This window comes from Oxyura jamaicensis, chromosome 2 (genome assembly GCF_011077185.1).
Source record: "Oxyura jamaicensis isolate SHBP4307 breed ruddy duck chromosome 2, BPBGC_Ojam_1.0, whole genome shotgun sequence".
Taxonomy (NCBI): domain Eukaryota; kingdom Metazoa; phylum Chordata; class Aves; order Anseriformes; family Anatidae; genus Oxyura; species Oxyura jamaicensis.
In genome coordinates, this window is record NC_048894.1 from 40,184,672 (window position 1) to 40,207,520 (window position 22,849).

General features: G+C 44.2%; 1 protein-coding gene across 1 annotated transcript; it reads left to right on the top strand.

Moving 5' to 3' along the window:
- Nucleotides 1-2,083: 2,083 nt before the first annotated feature.
- NR1D2 (nuclear receptor subfamily 1 group D member 2) lies at nt 2,084-22,849 on the top strand. Its single transcript, XM_035319544.1, is given in 8 exon segments — nt 2,084-2,263; nt 2,265-2,382; nt 4,259-4,347; nt 5,337-5,481; nt 7,148-7,764; nt 11,124-11,309; nt 15,156-15,366; nt 19,793-22,849. Coding segments are annotated over 8 exon segments (1,653 nt in total). The 5' UTR covers nt 2,084-2,173; the 3' UTR covers nt 19,990-22,849.

The window sequence follows — 22,849 nt, forward strand, 5'->3', positions numbered from 1 at the left end:
GGGGGGGGGCGCACGCGCGCGGCCGTGTGCGCGCGCCCCTCACGTGGCCCGGCCCGGTGCCGGTTAGGGAGGGGGGGGGGATGGAGGAGGAGGAGGAGGAGGGGGGGGCGTTGTGTAACGGGGCCGGGCAGGGCCAGCACCGGCCGCCGGGGAGGGCCTAGCGCCGCTTGTTGGGTTCGCGGAATATCAACGTTTTTCTCTGAAATAAATAATGTATATATATATATATATATTTAATGGGTTTTAACGGGGGTGATGAGCGAGGAGCGGGGTCCCCCTCGGGTGCAGCTGTCACCACACGCTGCCTCAGGGAACGTCCCTCAGAACGGCTGGTCACACAAACCCGGGGATTTTGGGGGAAATCAGGCTTCAGCAGTTACAAAAAATACGAAGGACTTGGGGCTGTGACGCGCCGAGCCCCGGGTCCGGGAGCAGCCCGGCCCCGCCGCAGATAAGGATGGCGCCTGCCAGCAGCCCGGCTCCTCCTGGGGCCCGGCGGACTCTGAGCTTTGCCCTGGCGGCTGGCAGCAGGCACGGAGCGCCGTGAGATCGCTCTGAGGTCCCTGAGACGGGCGGCATCCCTCGCCCGGGGTCTGTCTGCCTGTCCATCTGTCCATCCGTCAGCCTGTCGGGCTGCTGCCGCGACCCCCGTGTCCGTGGCGGCTTCCGTGGTGCTGCCCTGCGGTACCCAAAGCCTGGCGCTGGCCGCGTGCCATGTTTTTTCTTTAAAAATGGAAATAAATCCACAGAGGGATGGGGGCAGTGGCGTTCAGGGACGCGAGGAGCAGCCGAGCACACGTGTGTGGGGCGGCCGCCAGGGCTGACCTCGGCCACGGGGCTCCCAATGTGCGCGCTCAGCCGTGGGGGCTTCCCTGATAATGAAAACCGAAGGGCCGACAGAGCCGGTGCAGAATGCTGGGAGAACCACTGTAGTTGATTAAAACTCCTGAAATTTTTGTATAACTCAAAATTTCTGCCTGCAAGTGAAAGTTGTGTGGCGCCCCAGGGGCACGTGGGCCTTTAGCCATGAGGGGGCAAAGCCAGAGCCGCCACACAGCGCAGGCAGTGGTCGGGGGCTCTGCGGGCACAAACGCTCCTGACCTGCGAAGGAACCAGCCCCTGGCTGCTCTTACAGCTTGTAATTCTTGCTGGCGTGGGGAATTCCTTGCTCCGGTGTAACGAGCTCTCGCTGAGGAGGCTTCCTAGAGCAACGCGTGCGTGAGGCGGGGAAGATGCTGGGTGTGATCTGTGCTGCGTGACTTCTGCTGTTGGACTTCTGCGTGCGAAACACCAAAGGCTTTTACCTTGGCTTTGGAAGTAGCGATTCATAGAGACAAACTCAAATGAAGTGAAAACAATTTCTCTTGCTTATAAGCGAGAAAAAGGAGGCTGTGAAAAGCCGCAACTGCTCCCATGTCTGCCCGAGGACAAAAAGCTGTTTCATCTGAAGGATCCTTGAGTGTGTCAGATTGCAAGCAGTCTCTGCCCTGCCGTGTCTCGCAAATAGCAGCCTGGCAGTCAGAGTTTGGCTGCTGCTAGAAGTGCTACGCAGGCTTGCTATAGGACAAATGGCATTTAATCGGCTAACCAGGCTGCAGCGCTATTTCTTTCCCTAGCTTGCTTCTCTCCTGCATCAGGAGCACCTCCCAGCCCTTCCTTTCCATGCCTCCAGCTTGTAGCCTGTGTGGAGCCTTTTGCTCTGCCCTATTTCTGTCCCTCACCTGTCCTGACCTCGCAGCGCTGGGGTCCTGTCTCTTCCCTGGCCTTTCCCTGTGCTCTGACAAGGTCTGCTCAGAGGGCTGCCGGGGAAGCCCTCCCTGCTGCCCCATCCTGCCTGCACTGTGCCTTTCTGCTCCATCGTCTTCGGGTGCCGTGGCTGCGAGCAGTCGCGGCGCCGACGGAAGGCAGCTGATAAGGCAAGAGAGACAGCTGGGGCAGGCGGGGAGGTCACCCGCTGCGAGCTGATGGGGAGACACGAGCGCGAGGGAGGGCTGGGGAGGAGAGCATCCAGGAACACGTGAGAGCCGGGTCTGGCGGTGCTGGGTCATGGCGTGGCTCACATGGCCGTGGTGCATGCCTGCTCGTTATGTCACTACATGCCGCCTTTTTTTCTTGCCTTAGGGGGTGTGATAGCTTACATCAGCTCTTCAAGCTCGGCATCTAGCCCAGCCTCATGTCACAGCGAGAGCTCAGACAGCGGTTTCCAGTCATCCTCTTCGCCTGTACCATCTTCTCCGAACAGCTCCTCCTCGGAAAGCAGCTGCAATGGCCGGAGCAGCGAGGGCTCTGACGGGGCACCAAAGAGCGACCGGCTGGAGGAGACTGTTAAACCAAGCCAGTCGGGCGTTGCTGGTTTGACAAAAGGCCATAATGGAGTCACAAGTATGTTCGGTGCCTCTTGGTGAAACTGCCAGGTTCCCCTTTACATCCCGACAGTCTGAACTGTGTGCGCATTACAAGCACGTCCTCTCTGTGCCTTCCTTTGCTGGGGTGTAGCAAAGCCTTGTTGGTTTTTTATTTTTGTGTTACATTCCTGACAACACATATGGTATGATACTACCATACAGATGCTCCTAGATGGGGGTCTCATTGCTGCTAGCTTCAAACAGTCCAGAAATACAATCCTGCTGTATCTCAGGTCTTCACTAATGAAAACTGATCTTTAATAAGAATCAAACTCTCAGTTAAAAAGATGTGATGAATTAATCTTGTATAACCTTGATGCGTTGTGAATAATGCAGTGATAATAGTGATCAGAAACTGCCTTAAGGAGTATTTATGGGACTGTTTTGCAAATCTAGCTTGTCTTTTTTTTTTTTTTTTTAATACTCCCTCCTTTGCCCACTTACCTTCCCTCCCCCAGATTTTTTAAGGAACAAAATAAACAAATTACCAAAATGTTAAGTTATACCTACGTAGCTGCAGTTTGGACCTGTGTGTGTGTGTGTGTGTGTATATCTTTTTTTTTCTGATCCTACATCTTAAACTGGATGTTAAAGCAAAGTAATAAGTTGGAACTAACAGCCTTTTAAAATGCATTTAACAATCTAGCTCCTGCTATTTGCTTCATACTTTTTCTGATAATCACATAAGACCACAATAAGAAAATACATTTGAAGAGTTCTGGAAGGGCAGGCATCATACTAAGTTCTGGAATGAGTATTTCAACAATCAGCTGTTTTTTTGTAGTCTGGATTCTTTTAATTTGCAGAATTGTTTTATCACTTTGAATTGTTATTAAACTAGAATTATTATCTAACAGTTCTACCTTAAAAATCTGTAGAAATTATCTTTTTTTTTTTTTCTTCAAAGTGTTACTACTCTAATTTCTTAGTAAGAAACTTGCTCTTAAATTTGCTAGCAGCTAGGTTTATGGTATTGGCAGAGGTTTCTGAAGACAAAACCTGCTGTAGTGTGTAGAGGTGTGTGGATAGATAACATTTTAGCTCAATACTAGTTCTGTAAAATATGGAAATTTTGTGGTTTGGTTCTCTTTCAAAACCTTAAAAAAAAAACTCTTTACAAATGAAACCCAAATGTCAAAGAAATTTGCTGTTCTGGTAGAACATGGTTCTGCTGGAGTAATTCTAGCTGTGTCTGCTGCACAGTGCTAAGGTAACTTTGTGGTTACTGAAGTCATTGGTAAAATTCCCATTTGCTTAGCAAAACCAGCGTTAGGCCAGTGCTGAGGATTTGTAAAAGTTCTTTACTGATAAACTGAAATAAAACTGGGCAGGAAGAAACTTCAAAAGCCTGCACTATGAGCGTTATTTACAGAGCTGTGAAGGTATTTTCAAGTTGAAGTGTGTAAGAAAAGATGTCTGCTTTCAGTTGAGGAAACTGCAGCCATTATATGGGCTTCCTTGTCCTGATGCAAAGACAGATTGAGCTGAAACTTCGGTGGCCTAGTTACCTAAATGATCCTTTTAAAAATGCGTAAATGTAAGCAGGCTCGTTTTCTGCAAATGAGTACAGTGCTACTGTGATTGAAAGTCCAGTGAATACATGCTTTCTCCCTATTCTGTTGAGTGCTTCATGTTTCTTTTTTTTTTTTCCTCCCCTACTATTCACCGATACCTTCTGAACTGTTTACGGTTGTCATACATCCTTGTTTTCTGTTCCCTTGCAGTACTTTTTTGTATGTTGAACTGACCTGACATATTTTGTTTTTAGACCAGATTTTAAAAAGCTGGAAGCGTGTTCCCGCAGTTGTTACTGATTTTCTATATCCTTGACTTTTTTTTTGTTCTGATTCTAGAATTCAATGGAATGGTTCTTCTCTGCAAAGTCTGTGGCGATGTCGCTTCAGGATTTCATTATGGTGTTCACGCCTGTGAGGGCTGCAAGGTGAGGCATATTTCTGCTCACCTTCCTGCTGGTGAAATGTCCTAGTTCTTCCCTTGAGGGAAAACTGGTGATACTGCTGAAAAAAAATACATATAAACGCACATATATATATCTATATATCGGTATGATTCTCTGTTAAACAAAAATCTGAGAAGTTTCAGACAGCGTATGAGCTGTAGGAAAAGGCGAAATGGTTAACAATACGCAGCATTTTCCAAACTGCAGTACTTTCTGTTCTCACCCTTTTTCCAATCCTGCCTGACCTGGAGTGCGTGGCAGAGAACAGAAACTGGAGACAGAGGTGGTAAGGACCATGGCGCACAAGATATGCAAATGTTAACTGCATTAGGAGGCGGTGGGTGAGAGTTGTAACCTGGGACGGGGCACAGAACAAAACAGCTTTGGAAGAGCAATTCTTCACCATGGGGAAAAAAAAATAAAATTGGATGCATGTACATTAATGCACCAGTAGATGTGTATTTTCAGATACTGTAGCACTGCAGATACTGTGTTCTGTGAAGGAGTTTGTCAGCTTAGAGGTTGTGTGGAAGAACCACCTTCGAAAGTCATGGTGCAAGAGGATGGTTTTGTTGCCGAACTATGGAGGCTGTAGTCAAAATATCTGACTTTGTCTTTCACCTTTGCTGCCGATGTCATTAGGAGGCTAAGGGCATATCTCGCAAATTGTCAGTGCAGTGATGAAAGTAATACAGGAGATACCATGCTCTTTGGTGCTGACTGTGCAGGGAGCAACTTAGCATCTTCTGTAGTTAGAAATCGTAACTAGATTGCTTTATATGCACATCACAGGCTGAGGGGAAGTCAGTCACGAGGAGCAGCAAGTTCTTTAAAATCACTCCAGGCTGTTGGCCTGAAGCAGACAGTGAGATGAGGTGAAATTCTCTGCCCTTTCAGAGGGGTGAATATTGACAGGAGGATTTGATATGTGCTGTAATAATAGTTGTGGGGGTTTTGTTGTTTGTTTACAGGGTTTTTTCAGAAGAAGCATTCAGCAAAACATCCAGTATAAGAAGTGCTTGAAGAATAACAACTGCTCTATAATGAGAATGAATAGGAACCGATGCCAGCAGTGTCGTTTCAAAAAATGTCTGTCTGTTGGAATGTCAAGAGATGGTATGTTCCTGCGCAGCGATCCTCTGCGAGTGAATCTGCTGCCCACCACAAAACTCATTGCTAAGGGTCTCAATGACAGAAAACGCAGCTGAACCTATTGTCAGGGCCAGATTCCCCGTCAGAGTGCATTTAGATCAGCTTGCCACCTTGCCCTGTGACTGTCCCGAACTGGTAACGTAATGCTGGCCAAGGAACTGTCCTCCCTTCCCTAGAGGTTGACGGGGTGTGGTGTACTGCAGTGGTCTGTTAGGGGCACAGATGGAACAGGAGTCTTGATCTTGTTTTACTCGCTTAATATTTTAAGCGGTGTCCTGCCTGAACCCAGACAAGATTCTTTATTGCTGTTGTTTTTTCAATAAAAGGGAATTCTGCCAGCGCTGTTTCTTGTTGAACTAAATGGAACAGCTTTTTTAAAATGAATTGGATCAGGCCCACTGGAGTTTATGCAGTTGGGATAGCCTTAGAGTAACCATTATGGAGAAAATGAGTTAATTTTGGGTACACGGAGCACTTCATGGTTTTGTTTTTTGTCTTTTTTGTGTGTGTTTTTTTTGTCTGTGTTTTTTTGTTGTTGTTGTTTTGTTTTCTTGAGGGAGCGGGGAGGAAGGCAGTAATGCTGAGCTGAGCGTTTGGTCATGTTGCTGACTATCTATCTAGTCCTTGTGACTTTTTTTTTAAAGGTAGTGCTGAAAGTGTAGCTTTTAGTCTTCTACAACTTACTGTCACAAAACAGAACTCTTCCTTCTGTTTCACTTTTTAATTTTCTCTGGGTTTTTATTTCACAAGAACTAGGAATCTTGGGCTGCTAATAATTCCGTGGGTGGCGTGTTAAAACTTATTTTAAATAATTGTTCTGAGTTCTTGTCGTGCATGGGAGTTATTTCATCCCCTAGGCGCTTGTTTGCGCGCAAGGTTGCACCTGCTTTAATGAAAGAGATTTAGTTACATTAATGATGGACTACTGCATGAACATAATTACATCAGTCGAAACTGGTTGTGAACCCTTGAAAGGCTGTGGTTGGACAGGATGGTAGAGGCAGGTGTAGGTTCCCCAGGACAGGGTCAAAAGTGCTGCAGCCACAATGATGCCCATCCCTTTGCCAGCAGAAAATGTTTTGTCAAGGCAGAGTTATCAGGAAAGTTTGCCAAGGTAAGCTTCGTTCAGCATTGATTCTCTCCACTGTTTTGGCAAGTTACATAATTGGTCCATGAGGAGCTGTCTTGTAGGACTTGTGGACAACTATGATATGAGCTGTGTTTAACTTGAGCTAATTGTCAGCACACAAAGTTGTGCTGATTTAATTGATCCAAACTTAAAGCCTGCCACTTAATTAACTGACACAACTGTGTGTATAGTCCATAGCTAAGTTTGTAGAAAAAGGGGGAAGGACTTCAGAGATTATGTGCTTTATAGCTGCCTTCTATATGTATGTATGTATGTAATAGTTTGTATCATGCCTGTCCTGTGCCCAGGAAACTCTTTGGCTTAAGTAGTAATACCCCTGCAGCAGTACTGCTGAGAGCAGTAAAAGCCCTTAAGCAGGGGAATTGGTTGGGGTGTGCATTTTGTGCATGTTCACGCTGTTTTTTCATTCTGGTTTGATGTCTGTGCCTGCTCTAATGCTTCCAGGATTTACTTTAACTTTTTATTTCTCCTCCTTGGTAGCTGTTCGATTTGGCCGCATTCCTAAACGCGAAAAGCAGAGGATGCTGATTGAGATGCAGAGTGCCATGAAAACCATGATGAACAGTCAGTTCAGCGGCCACTTGCCCAATGAAGCATTAGCAGAACATCAAGATCAAGCACCTCAAGAAGAGCTTTCCTCTAAACCCAAACAGGAGCGGGAAACCCTCAAAAGCCCCTCTTCCCCTCCTAGCTCTGACATGGCTAAGGAAGAAGTGATTGGTATGGTCACTAGGGCCCACAAAGATACTTTCATGTACAATCAGGAGCAGTCCCAAAACCCAGCAGAAGTGATGCAGTCCCAGGGTGGGGAGAGAGTGTCAAAGAACGTCGAACAATATATGATGAGCAGTGAGCACTGTGTTAGTGGGCTCAGCGGCCCGCAGTACCCCGAAAGTGAGCAGCACCTTGGCGGACAGTACAAAGGGAGAAGCACAATGCATTACCCAAGCGGGCACGCCATATGTTTCACAAATGGCCACTGTATGAACTTCACCAACGGTTACACTCAGCGACTGTGTGATAGGATCCCAGAAGATGTCTTTTCTCCAAACAGGAATACCACTTACTCTTGCAGCACTGGCGGAAGAATGCATCTGGTATATTGATATCAATTTTTTTGATTCGGTGAAAGGCTTAGCCATAGGTGTGGGCTTTTGTTGGGTTGTTTTTTAAACCTTTAATACTTAAGAATGGATTGAGCTGTGCGCCTTTAGTCAGTGAAGCTCCACACAGTTAATCAGCACAGCTGCTGAAACTTAACACAGGAGTACAAGTTTGATAGCACAGGTTGTGATGAGGGAGAGTAATGGCTTGAGTTGTGTGTAGGATCTGAAAAACAAGTGATGGAGTTTCTTGGCTTGGTTTCTAGCCAGCTGAAAAATAGACTAATTTCAAAGGGCATTGGTTGAAGAAAACTCAGTTTCTTTCCTTGATTTAGAAATGAAAAGGGATGTTATGAGTTTACAAATTCCATTCTTCGCTGAACCCTTTCAAAGACTTCATTTTAAAATAATCTACACAGTCAGATGTGCTATATTTTCCTTAAAAGATATTCAAAACAAATTCCTGGAGTGAGACCTCAGGGCTAGGATTTGAAGTCAGTCCAGTTGCATGCCTTGCTAGTGTGTTCTGAAATTTCTCTTCTTGTGTAGGCTGTATTTTATTTATTCATAATGGATATAGGTTTATTTTGTTACAGGCCATTGGAAATAGAGGTTTGATGGGGGACCATTGAACTAGGCTAAGCATCCTTCTCATGTAGAACATCTTCAAATCTGAACAGAGACAGAAGGAAAATGCACTGCTAAACCACTTGAGAGAAGTTCAAGGTCTTTTCTGTAGCACTAGCACAAGTGAGGCTCTGAACACACTTCTAGGTATCCTAGACAACTTTGCCAGACCATTTTTTCACTGCATTCTTAACAAAGATGCTTCCTATATTCTTGCATATTTTTTTCTTCCTCTTTCCTTAACGAAGGTCCCTCCCCTTTGCCTTGCACCTGCTGTTTCCCTGCCATTCAGGCAGGCAGTTCTGTAAGCCCCTTAAAATAGATTGTCCTTCTTTTTATCGTTGGGACTGCCTGGGATGAGGGAACATAACATCCTTGTCCTCATCCTATGTTACTGCCGAGAAGCGCAAGCCCCTGACCTTTCTGAAGTGGCTGAGCTCCCCGTGTTTTTCTTCTTCCTAGTTTGTAAAGGTTCCTCACAGGTTCTTGCAGGCCTCTGAAAAGTCTCCACATCCTGAAGGTTTGTTGTGAGGCAGGATTTCAGTGTTTCTCTGACTGTGGCATATGTGGACCATGCCATCCCTAGCAGGCTCTGACCTCTAATTGCAGACTCAGGGCACTACGCCGTGGCAAATAGTAATCATTCCCAACCTTTCTTCCTTGCAGGGAAAGTATGTGGAGTCATTATCACAACATTCTTGGCGCTCCTGAGAAGCAGAGGTTAAACCTGTCAGCATGGGCGGGCAGGGAGTGCCTGCAGAGACCCAACCAGTCAGTTTGACCTGCCTGTAGCAGCTGCAGGGAGCTTTAGCGTAGCTGGCAATGAGGAAACAAAACCAAATCAAACAGAGAACTGCAGGCCCCTGCTGCAGCCCTGACATTAAGGGGAGTTTTGCCAGAGAATTCACAGAGAGCAGGATCTGACCAAAATGAGTCGGTAGCAGTAAGGGACTGGAATTAGACTCTGAACCAGTGCAGAGGCAGATGTTCAGGAGGTTGGCGATTTTCATTTTGGTTGGCTGGTTTTTTGTTCAGTGACACTCGGACATGTACACCTAGAAAGGTACTGCTTGCAGTTGTTCCTGAAACAGGTTCCCCAAAGAGAGCTAGTGACTGCATGAGTCAACAACTTCCCCCGTAGGAATGACTCCTGGGAAGAGAGTGTGGACATAACACGCAGTGGGGGGAAAAGTGTCAGCTTCCCCTCAGCACCATTTGCCACGAAGGTTAGGATGAAAAGCCATAGGAGGAGAAGCTGAAGTGTTTTTTTGTGTTAGGTCCGCAGTGGGATGTTGAACTAGAGATTCCTTATTTTTAGAGTACCATGTTTTTAACAATGCCTGCATGAACCTAGGCAGTGGTTAGGGCATGCCATGTTTCTGCTTATGTGCCTAGACCTTTCCTTCTGTCAGAAATATTTCCAAATGAAAAGCACTTTGTTTTGATTCAGAGTGATTTTAAGCTTATGGAAAAGATCCTCTTCCAGCCCAGAGGTAATAATTTGGTTTTGGGGTTGTCCTCAGAAACACAAAATAACATTCTGATTCACAAGTGAACCAAAGAATCTGCAGTTCTCTTGATTCTCAAAGGTAAGAGCTTTCTGCACATTGAATGCCCAGTTAATACCTGATACGTGATGGGGGAAAACACAGAAATATCTGTTTATCTTGTTTTCCCTTTCTTCTATGAAATACACATGCATATCTACATTGAGTATGCTATTGTAGTGGATCTCAGGACATTACAAGCAAAAAGAATTGCTAAATGGTTATCAGATTCATCTACAGCAAAAGCAGTATAGCTCTGAGGAATTATTAATTTCTTTAATTGTTTTCTGTTTACTGACATTAGGTAGGGTTTCACAGACCATTTAATATACTCTAGAAGAATACTTGAAGGAATTCTTGTCCTTGATGACAGGTGAAATAAAAGGTTAAACTTCATTAAAAGATGTAAGTTTTATAAAGCAGAACTGAAAGTCTCTCAGAACATGTGGCTGAGTTTTATGTAGGGAATTTCCTGGCAGTCAACCTTGACAAATGTGTCTTGATCTCGTTAAATGGATTCAGACTTCCTTATGAAAAGTTTCTATAAGTTTGCTTAGAAGAGAGAGCATTTTATCTTTTTGTGATTGAGCAAAACTGGAATACGAGTTCCTTGGTCCTACCTTGGTGATACGAGTAAAACCAAACATTTAGGGGATAGGAAGACTTCGGTAATGAGGGTGTAAGCCCGTGACTCAGTAAACCAAGGCTTGGTTCCTTGCTCTGGTGTTGACATCTTTGTCACCTTGGCTGAATTACTTAAGGTGCGTGCAAAGCAAGAAGGATCTGTGAGAATACATGTAGAAGTGATTGTGAGATTAAAATCGATTTTGAAATCATGATTAATGGTGAGATTAGAGTGATAATGCGAGTAAGAGAAATCCAGGTGTCAGGTATGAGCGAGGTCAGGGAAGAATAACATGGATTCTCTCAAGTCTTTCACCATAAAAAGTGTTCAGAAACAGACTGCTAATGGAGGTTTTTGATGGTTTTCCTTTTTTTAAAGGGAGGTAGGGAGAAAAATCTGATTGTTTAGGGAGCTGACTGAGAAATAATGTGTTTTTTTTCTCCTCTGTGCACTATTGCAAAACTTTACTGAAGAATAGACCTGCTTCTTTCAACTGTTTGTCAATGTTTGGAATGATATCTTTGAGTTTTCTGTGTATGTTTTGTAAATATTAGGTCTGCCCGATGAGTAAGACTCCGCACGTGGACCCAAACAAGTCTGGCCATGAAGTCTGGGAAGAGTTTTCCCTGAGTTTTACCCCTGCAGTGAAGGAAGTGGTGGAGTTCGCCAAGCGCATCCCGGGTTTCCGAGATCTCTCCCAACATGACCAGGTTAATCTTCTGAAGGCTGGGACCTTTGAGGTGAGACCACTGTGTGTGTATTGCCAACTTGACAAGCTGTGTGTCAGTTTGACCCCCTTGAGAACAAAAATCAATAGATCTGGGTTGTGTCAGGTAGCACCAGTTTGTTCACGGATGTCAGCTCTGAGCTTTCCTTAAGCTGGTGTTGTTCAGTGCTGTTTGGTCAGGTATTGGTGAGCTGTCTCTCTTCCAACTAGCTGAAAAGTACTCAGCCTTCCTTCCGTTCCTGCTTCCCTGGGCATTAATAAGTGACTAATGAGGAGCTTCTTAGTTTTATGTAGCAGCAGTTATTATGATAGGTACCTTTGTTTAGCCTGCAGAGAAGCAGACTGCACCTGGAAGGTGGATGGTGGAATGGATAGCTTAGAAAGCTATCCATTTGCTTAACAATTTTATAGAGGAATGCATTTATCACTCTGGATGTCCTTCCTTCTTCCACGATGCTCCATACCCTTGCAGGAGCATCCATCCTGTGGTGGCAACTGTGGATCACTAAAGCCCCCATCGTTCTCCAAGGCAGTAACACTGATAGCTAACTGTCCTGCTGCAGCTCTGTAGACACCATGTACCAGCTGCAGCCTGGCTTACCATCCACTTTAATCCCACCAGGTCCTCATGGTTGGTTTCACCCACTAGTGGTCATGACGTATACGTGCACTAGTGGTGGTAAATTGGAAATGATGCCAGAGGGCTCGGTGCTGCTTTGTAATTAGTGACCTTCATGAGGGGACCTTTACTTAAGGTTCTAATTGCTCTTCTGGACTCTTGTGTATATTTATAGGTATTGTGCACATTTTGTAGGTATACAAATGTGAAATTTAAGCATAGAGGGGCTCTTTTCGGGGGGGGGGGGGGGGGGGGAGGGTTGCTGATGCTTTTGCTCTTGTTTACTTGACATATTCTTTCAAAGAGGGATGCTGGATTTTGTATTTACCTGACCTGAAGATGTTTCTCTTGTAATGTGTTGGGTCTTTTAAACAGCCCAGTTCTAAAATGGATGATAGTTAGGATGGAAGGTACAAGTTATACCGGAAGATTTGGTGTTTGGGGTGTGTCACTGTCTCTTTATATTTCCATTTAGCTCTCATGTATTTTTTCCTGTTATTCTTGACCTTTTCATCTAGAACTCTCCTGTAGCTAGGGGCATTATTTTTGCTTCTTGAGTCTCAGCTTCTTACATTGCTGTAAACATTACACAAAAATGTTGGTTCCTCTTCTGCAAGGCAGAATAGTGTCCTGTGTCCTCAAAGGAGGTGGAGGGTGGAAAATCAAGCTCTAACTGTTCATATAAGTTAAAGCCAAACCCTCATGTTTTGCAAGTAAAATGTTTTGTCTTGGCATTTCTTCACCTCCAGCTTTTCTAAACCTTCATTCACATGCCTATTTGCCAGTTACAAGTACTGCTGATAAAAAGGTTTCTATATCCAGGGGAATTAATAGTGTCTGGCTGCATGCTTATCCCTATTCACTCACTTAAAAGAGACACTAATAATGATTTCTGTTAGTGAACTGGTTGGTACCTGTAGTTAGAGGCTTGTGTGGCATTTTAGCAACAGAAAAAAATCAAAAAGATAATGCTGCAGAGCAACGAATAAAACCTACAGGATTAATGAAACCATTTCAGTAGAAGCAAAAGCATCTTCAAAGCCTGGTGTCTACAAGGTCATTTCTGTCTTCTGGGTAACTAAACTAGGATACCCCAGCATCTGCATGTTAATAGAAAAGCCTGAGAAAACTCCTGCCTCCGACCCTGTTTTGTCTCCCTCGGGCACTGGCGTGTAGCTGTCTTGGCACTGTGCTTAACAGCAGCTCGTTCTCAAGGAGTGCTTATTCATTTGAAGATGAGAAGATGCATGGACTCAGTGTGGGTGCAGAAGCAACATAGCTATATATATATTCACACGTGTAAGCTACAAATCCGCCTTAGAACGGGGAGTACTGTGGAGCTCAGTATATTGTAGTTGCATTTGCATGGCTTTGTGTGGGAGCCAGCTCAGGAGAGCGACAATGAGCCTCAAGTAAGATCCTCAGCTGGGCTTGAGCTGGTCCTCCCCCACCCCAGATGTAATTAATGGTAGAGCTAACAAGCTCCTTAGATCTGTGGGGGCTAGTGGCTCAATTTATGTACAGACTCACTGGGTAATTTGGCTGCAGGTGGTGGGGAAGTGAACAAACACTTGACTGCGGAGTTTTATGTGCTTGTGTTGCTATGGTCAGGTGGTAGGGTTGATCAGGTATGTCCTCAGCGTGCACAAGTACGAGTTTGGCTTGAGGTGAAACAGGAAAAAATAATCATGTGCTATGCCATAGTCTAAACTGTGCTTCCTTGGGTTAGAATTGTGACACTGAAATCTCTGTGAGAAGCCTTTGCCCTATAATAAATCATAACAGCTTCGCGGGCTTCAGTTTTGAAGATCAGCATTTATGCTGGTCGGCCATTATCCGAAGTTAGTGATTTGTGCTTCTAAAGCCCATTTCAGTAAGGGAGTAGTGGTTTGAATGGGGAAGTTGAGTATACAGTGGTGGGTCCCTGCTAATGCACGAATTCAGCTTTGTCTGCACTTCCAGTCTCCTTCTGTTGCATTTTTGAGGGCTTCTGTAGAGCCTAGGTTTCTGCTCCCTGTAGTAAGTGCCATCTGAAGACAAACAGCTTAGGTGACAAAGGTGAATAATATATAATGTTCATGCGTCCATCAGGAGTGCTGCATGTCATGTGGCTGTTTACATTTAGCATTAGGTCACGTAATGTGCATGAATGGTGTTTGAATTCTCAAACCTTTTTTCTTTTTTTCTGAACCCTCCTGTTTTTTAAGCTTGTCAAAGGCACTAGTCTTTTCTGAAAACCCAGTTCTTTGCTCATCTGTAGTAAACATCATTTAAATTAATGCAGTTATGTAGCGTAAGTGGGAAGAGATGACTCATGCCAAGAAGGTACAGCAAGTCTGAAGTTTTAACTAGTGCCAGTTGGTTCACTTTCTCCAAATAAGAAGGCTGTTGTGTGCAACTTAAACCTTGAAAATGTAAATGAGGTTGTTGAACATGAGCAAATGAAACTTTACAAGCCATTCCACAGGGAAACATTTCACAATACGGCTGAGAAACCACAAGAGAAATTTCAGCCCAGAGGGGTAAGTTCAGCACATGTCAACTGCTCCAGCCCAGGTGCTTGTACCAAAGGGGTATTCCCAGCTGCAGCTACAGACCAGGTGCCGTTTCAAGCCCTGCTTCTGTAGCCTTTTGAAGGCTGTACGTGTGGCTCCTTTCTACCAGAGCTCATTAACATTCCTGTGGAAACAGTGATGCAGCATGGTACTTTCCCAAAGAATGCCTAGTGGGCCAGATCACCAGGTGGTGTAAATCAGCATTGTTTCAATGGAGCTGCTTCACTTTACACCAAACAAGAATCTGGTTCAATACCTTTACTTTGCTGCTCCTAAGTGTGGCTAAGAAAACAGTTCTTCTAACGTCTTCTAACGCTCTGTATGCCTTTGGCTGTTCAGTGGCTTAAGCAAGTTGTCCTCCTTGCATATTTATGAATGGCATTGTGTTCATGGCTCAGGCTGTCTGAGGCTTAAATTTTAATTTTTGTCCCTTTCATGTTCCATAGTCCCTTTCCTGCATCCACTCCCTAAGTTTTTTGCTCGTTCCTCTAATACTACTCTGGCAGAGCTTGCACTGTTTCCTACAACTCAACAGCATGCTGGGAGTTTCTATACAGAATGCTTGTACAGTGGTCAATAAGAACGAGGCAGTTTTGAATGATGATAAGTTGCTTAATTTTTTTTTTTTTTTCAAGAAATCCACCTTTATTTCTCTGCTTTCTGTTTTTGTCTCTTCCTCCACCAGGTTTTGATGGTACGGTTTGCATCTTTGTTTGATGCAAAGGAGCGTACCGTCACCTTCCTCAGTGGAAAGAAGTACAGTGTGGACGACTTGCATTCGATGGGAGCTGGTGATCTGCTCAACTCAATGTTTGAATTCAGTGAGAAACTGAATGCCCTGCAACTTAGCGATGAGGAGATGAGTTTATTTACAGCGGTTGTCCTGGTATCTGCTGGTAAGGAGAGAAGAGTAATTTTCATCTTGGCTAAATTTTGAATTTGCTTCTCTACTAAAAGATTTCTTTAAATAATATATCTTGTTATTTCAGGCCTAAGTCCAATTGAGTAGGTTTCAAGCTACTAGCAGCCTATAATTTGCTTTTTTGCTTATCCGTTATGTCTAATATGGTCTTTTGGAAAAATGTGTCAAGGGGCTTATGTTTTCCTTCTGCTTTCTGTAGAATTCAAAAATACATTGCGTAGTTGCCCAATGGCTATTCGGGAGCTATTTGTCTGACTCTTCCCTGACTCATCTAAGTTTCACAGGACGGCATCAATGAAATTACTCCTGACTTGAACAGCCTAAGTCTTGGGATAAGGTGGTATTTTTTGCTTCCGAGTATGGTCATCGAAGCCTTCTGCGTATCTCACTTAAGTCTAAATCCAATGGTTTGATCTCTGCCTATGTCAGCAAGAAAGCCCTATTTATGTGCATCGTGACTTCTTACAGCTGAAGGTCTGCCAATCCACTAACATCTCCACCAGCCTCGTATCTTGTTTCAGTCCCTGGATATACAGAACACCCTGGCCCGGTTTCAAAGAAGGATTAAGCACCTACTTCTGTAGTATTATCTAAAGCCTCACATTAGGCACATTAGCTCTGCATATAATGCCTGGAATACAAGATGCAGAATCCCTGCTTGGTGGATAAGGAGCTCTCTAGAGGTAGCCAGGAGGAATGCTGGCAGTGCCCATTATACAAGCCAGTGTCTGGGAGCTGTTCACCTCTTGGCCAAGTGGTTTGGCCAAGTGGTGTAAGCCCATGTCTGTTATCGGGGAGGGACACTGCAGGCACGGTGCTGTAGGCACATGAAGCCTCTGTACACGAGGTGGGACAGTTCAGTCTAGTAGTATTGCGCATGGCCTCACTGAAACGTGACAGCAGAGGATGCAGCAGCTGTAGCCCCTTCAGTTTGTAAGTGGTGGTAATGAGTGGTGGGTGGTCGGGAGTTTGCAAGCTTCAAAAGCTGGAAGGAAAGGCAACGTGAAGGAAGTGTGGTACCTTAGTCTTTCAGTGAAAACATTCAGGTAGCGGACAGAAATCTGGGGGCTTGGTTGCTTTTCCAGATTCTGCTTTACATGTATCATTCCAAAAATAAATTGATGAGAACCGAAGACAACCTTCAAAGTGAGGACTGAGAACTGGGCCTCCTTCCTCCTCGTGCAGTGTCATAACTAGGCCACAGCCATTCTTGTTGCTCAGCTGCAGGGCCCTAGAATATCACGGTGTCTGTACTGCCTGTTTTAAGTGTAAGTGCTCTCTCTGCTCTGTTAGGTGTCCTAGCACAGAGCTTCTCTCCCTCCCCCCAGCCATTTAAGCACTGCTCCATGGTGTTGCTGGCTCTCAGTAGGACTTAGCTGAGGGATGGTATCTAGCTTGAACGCTTCTAGGCAGGTACGCAACCACAGTGTCAGAGCCATGGAACAGGACATAAACATGAGGTGTTTGGCGTTCAGGCTTTTTGCAGCTGCTGAGGTTTCTTCAGATTATGGCTTTGGACATTTGTGCTGCCTGTCTTAGCTTCCTTTGGATCCAGACTGGAGTCTGATCACCACTTCACTGGAGTTCTTCACAAAATGTTTACTGAGTTTTACAAAAGACAACTTTATTGGTCTTTAATGTTTGGGCCCAAACCTGAGTTTGTGCCGTGTTTCAGGCTCAGTGGTAACCTTGGCTGTCACCGTGAGTTCAGAACATGCAAGGAATACAACAATGTTCTGACCAACTTTACATTGTCATTTGCAATAGAATAAAAATGCCACAGTCATGACTTCCACAAGTAATTGCTCAATCTTCATAATTGAGTGTGTGCCTGAGACGTGCCCCCTGACAGAGCTTGGGGAAGAGGAAGAACCTTGTGCTATTCCTGGGAAAGATGCTTGCAGTGTGAGGGGCTTGCCAGAAGTAGAAAGGGCCTGTAGGACTGTGCACTTGCTGATGAAGTGGATCTCTGAAGGCAGGTCCTCTGCACCCTACCCCTCAGGGAGAAGCATGACCCAGGGAGTCATTTGTCATGAGGTGGAGGAGGAGCTCAGTTAAAGGAGGAGGAAGAGTTTGAGGGTACAGCATTAGAGAAAATGACGTGGAGATGCAAACAAAGGGAAAAGATGCTGTAGCTGGAAGATGAACTGGAGGTAGAAGCGTAAGGCTAGTAAGATGTCTATTTCATCTGTGTCTACTTCATCTCAGAATCAAAGTTACAAAGAAAATAAAAAGGAAGATAGTCAAGATTCACATCATTTCCAGAAACAGACAGGAACGTGTAATTGTTGAATGCTCATTAAGTGATCCAGACTAAAATTCTGTGCTGTGCTATTTAAAAATCCTCTAAAAAGATTTTAACCTACTTAAACTGTATCTATAATGCCAGTGGAGAAAAAAAAAGAAACACTCATCAGCCTCTAAATAATGCTGGTAGGGGGAACATTTGTCTCAAGCATCTCTGCACAACACTGGTTGAATAACCACTCTTACAGGGACCTTCTGAATAAGCACTGTGAAGAAGCACGGTAGTAGCAAGGAGTGTAACTGAATACAACCCTTGTTCTGGTGTCAAATGGCAAGGAAAGAACAACCAGGGCCTTGCAGGGAGGCCATGGAAGTGTTTCTGATGGTGTTGAGGAATTACACTGGTTCCATTCCAAAACTAAAGGAATGCATCACCTCTGTCTTCAGTTAGCTGGGATTGCTGAAGATGGAGGAGAGGTGGCAGGACAGATTGCTGGCACTGAAGAAGGAGGAAGTATGATGGAAGCAAAGCTGAAAGAATGCGGTTCGTGCAGGTCTAGAGACCAGATAATCTCTTTAACTGAGGGTGATGCTTTGTGGTAGAATATAAAATACACACCCTCTATTATTCTCTTATTTGGATAGCACTAAGGAAACCTTCAGCTGGCCATTGGGAGCAACCAGAAATAGACTGAGAGGGGGAAGAAAAACTTAGATTTATTGAGCCAAGGAGGTTACAGCAACTCAACCTAGGCAACCAGGAAAGTCTGGACTGGTTTTGCTGAGGTGAGGAAGTTCTGATGTCATTGTACAGATTTCTTGAGGAAAAGTCAACCTGGCAAACTTCATGGAAATGTCATCATCCCTGCTCAGGGCAGAGCAAAGCTAGAGGGTTTGCAGGGGTGGGGCAAAAGGAACAGTTTGCTTAACAAGGGTAGAGAAGTTTCTTTTTGCTCACGTTTTCATGCACTCTCTTGAAGAGCAGCTATCAAACCTAATAGAGAATTTTTACAGAAGAGTGGAATGGATGCTAATTATCATGTCTTGACATTGATCGAGATTCCTTACTGTTAGAGTAAAAGGTTATGGAACCATCTTCCTACAAGAACAACAACAAAAAAGGGGAGAACTGCTTTAAGATGGTAGGGAGCTGCACCGAATAGTCCAGGAGGACTCTGAGCACTCCCTTCATCTGAGAACTCTGATCAGATTGGTGCTGACAGCGTAAGGCAGGGATTCCCACTCTGACTGTGTGACCTGACTCAGTGCTACACCAGGAAGCTGTTGTAATGCTGTGTCCCAGTGGCTAAGTACATGTACGCATCAAAGTACATTTATGTCCATGTCTGTCACTCATGTATGTGCCCTGCTGAATTTCCATGGAGTTTAAGAGCAGCTGGCTACAGCCTGGAAAAAACAGCTACTGTGCATGAGTAGTAGGTGAGGTATCTTGCTTTAAATTGGTCATTTTAAGCTACTACTTCCACCTAAGGAAAACAGGCGTGTACTTAAATACAGCTTTTTTGAAAGAGATGCTTCAGAAGCAAGGTGAGTGCAGTCTGTGAAGATGTATTATTTTTCATGATGCTGATTTTTTTTTTCCTTTTCTTGGGGATTTTTGAGTGCATCATGTTTCATTTAGTCATTGCTTGCAGAACACACTCAGAGATAGTGTCCACTCATGTCAATGCTTGTACTCCCTTTGCCACTGGGGATCCCATTGTGCAAAAACAAGCCTGACTTGTCCTGAGTGGGATTTCTGTAACCAAAGGTGAATCTCAAGTTCAGGGTTCTGTGTCCTTCCTTGAGAATTAATTGAAAAGTCTACTTCAGAGTGCTTCAAAGTGTCTCTTCTTTGTGTTGAAAGTTATGATTCAGCAAAACATTTAAGTGCATGCTTCTGTCCTTTTCTGGAAACGTGGGTAAGTGATTACAGGAGAGGTGGCTGAATGCCACCAGTTCAGCATGGTGAACTTAATACTTTACAAAGCTGATGCTAAATAGTGTTTGAAAAGGCTTCTGGTATTTGTGTTCTAATTTTTCTTTTGCTAGTGGATTACTTCTTACAGTGGGTTTATGTTGCAAACTACATCTGTTCAGTCTTTTTTTTTTTTTTTTTCCTCCTTCTCTCTTCTCCCATCTCTTTTCTTTAGATCGCTCTGGAATAGAAAATGTCAATTCTGTGGAGGCACTTCAGGAAACACTAATCCGTGCATTAAGGACCTTAATCATGAAAAATCACCCCAATGAAGCCTCTATTTTCACAAAACTTCTTCTGAAGTTACCCGACTTGCGTTCCTTAAACAACATGCACTCTGAAGAACTCTTGGCCTTTAAAGTTCACCCATAGGCCTTTAGGTTTCGTTTGTACCCGGACTTGCCTCGTGTTAAACTGTTTTGTGCTAAAATATGTATTTATACAGTTGTACTACTTGTCGGAGAGGGAGTTCACAGACTGTGAGCAATTGATAGCTGTTCCATAACCATGCAATAATGCTTCAGCAGGTGCTTTCAGCTAACAACAGCGCGGCATTCGGAGTCCTCCAGGATGGCCAGACCCAGCTGTGCTGCACTTTTGCAGAAGAGGTTTGCAACGAGCCTGAGTAAATATGGACTGTTCTTTCACTTGGAAGAAGAACCGCCACTGCCCTCTCATGTAAACTGAACGCAGAATAGCTGTGTGTGAGCATATGGAAGGTGGGAATGGGGGGGGAACAATCCTGTGTTAATAGGAAAATGGAAGAGCTGATATAATTGGTCTTTCCCTTATCTAATATATGTATGTCTGTGTCTCTTGATAACTCACTCATGGTTTCACTGTTGTTGTTCCATTAAACCTGATGGAATGATTTCAGCCTGCACCAACTCTTCACAGAGCGTGTGTTCATGCCATGTGTATATACTATAAATAGCTAAGTAATGGGTGTTTATGACTATATAAAGTACAGAGTTGTGTGTATATATGTGTATGTATATAAATAGTTCTATACATAAAGTATACATATAATTTCTTCACAATATTTTAAACTGTGAAGGAATTTAAACTTACGAAAGAAGGCGATCTATGGAAAGAACCAAATAGATGCACTTTGCATATTGCTGAACTAATAATCTGAGCATTTCTAATTTTTAGAAAAAAAAATCAAATTTGCATTAATACGCTGTGTTTGTTAATTTTAAAAAAAAAAAAAGAGTGGCACCAAAGGGACAGAGTCAGATTCAACTTCTGGAAAGGCTTTGTAGAGAATCTCAAGTGGAGGTGGTTGTTGGTGGCACTAATGAGGTTGATTGTCCATGGCCACTGAGGTTCGTACACTCTGATTATGGTTAAAGAAGCACCAGATGCTCTTCAAAAACTTCAGCACAGCCAGAAAGAAACGATCAGATGAATAACAGCATTTGAGGAAAAAATATGTTAAAAACCTACCCATGGTTGCATTTGGGTGTATGTGTGTTCTGTGACCATTTATTTCTTACCATGTGTCATTTTGCTGCTTCATTGCTAAATGAGAATTTAATATAGAAATGGGAGATTGCCCATGTCTCTTCACAGTTTGAGCTTTGTGGTTCCCATGCCTGTTCTTCTGGAGCTCTCCATCGGGGTATGTGTGTGTGTGTGTGTGTGTGCAGAGAAGGTGCACTGGATGGTCTGGATTTTTTTCTTAAAAAACAAACAAAAAAAAACACAAACAAATGGGACTTGTTTTGTTTATGCCAGTAGCAAATTACAAAGCAGATCCTTAAGGTTTAAGATTCTGCTGCTTTCCCACCTAGAAGGCAGTTGTCTGTGGGTTTTCTCCATTTGTAGCAAGACCCAACGCCACAAAAGAGATTAAAGTCAAAGCAGTTGTGTTAGCTGATGACATTTGTTTTGCTAACGTGAGAAGGTGATGTTCTGTTACCCTTGTGTTTAGTTAGCTTACCCGGGAGGTTAAGCCCTCTGGGTCTTTCACGTTTGGTAACACTACTTCACGGAGAGGCATCTCCCATTCGTTCGTTCCTGCGTTTAGACGTGTGCAGCAGCTGCGGCCACAGCCAGGCAGCCTTCTGGCCGCAGGGCTCCCGCTGGCCATGCGGGAGCAGCCCTCAAGCAGCAGCGAGTCGAGGGAGCCCTCAGCCCTGCAGCGCAGCTGGAGCAGACACAGCCCTTCCCCTGCCTGCCAGCGCCAGGAGCCAGGGTCTTGGGTCACCGTGGCTCTGCAGGATTTCCCTCGGAAGCTGGTAAGCCATCCTGCCTGAGGGTGGGGAGCAGGCAGGGGCAGGTGCCCCACCAGAAGGGAGCTGGGGACAGCTCAGCTTCAGCCTTGGCTGAAGCAGAGGAGCGCACCCTTTACCCTCCTCAGCACCACAGGGAGGGTTGTCCTGCTCGAAGCTGCTTTAACCACTGGATCCTAGCCCCTGAACACCCATAGCTTTGCTATCCAAATATGCCGTCAGGGTATATTGTCCTATTTTCTGTTAAGTCTGCATCCTACCAGTATTATTTGTACGAGAGCTTCACTGAATTACGCATTGAACCGTTCAGACTTTAGAAAGGACACAGTCACATGTTCCGCATTATCTAGGAGCTGAAATGACTTCTTTGTAGACCCCATTTCAAATGCAGAAAGTAAAAACACTCGATTGTTTTCGGAGGGAAGGAGGCTTCTTACAGAGGTTGCCACCCTACAACTGTGTTCTGTTTTGTTTTCTTTTCTTTTAAAACTGTATTATTAAGCCTTTAGGAATGTATAACCAGGACTGAGTAATTACCGCTTATTAAATTTTTAGTTAGATTGACCATGTATGCCTATAGATAGATATTCTAACTTGTGCAATTTCATTTGAAATGAATCTTCCTGTACATAATGGAAAAACTCGTGTAACAGAGAAAAGCCCCAAACAGATTGACTGAACCAAAAAAGTGGATTAAAGTACTGTTTCAAAGTGACCTGCGGATTACAAACCCTCGCTGGACTCGTGGAAGAAAATCTAAACTCATCGTATTAGCCATGTATTGTGAGCTCTTCTTTTACTGTGTCACTGGTTATACACTTGTTAAATGCTGAGATAATAGACTTCATGCCAGGCATTTGAGTACTGTAGATTGGGTCATTGCTGAAAGATTAATGTACTGTATGACTTAAATGAGATTTTTATTCTTGATTTTATTCTTGATTTTTGTTCTTGTTTTAAAAGATTAAATATGGGCATTATGTCAGCAAGCTAAA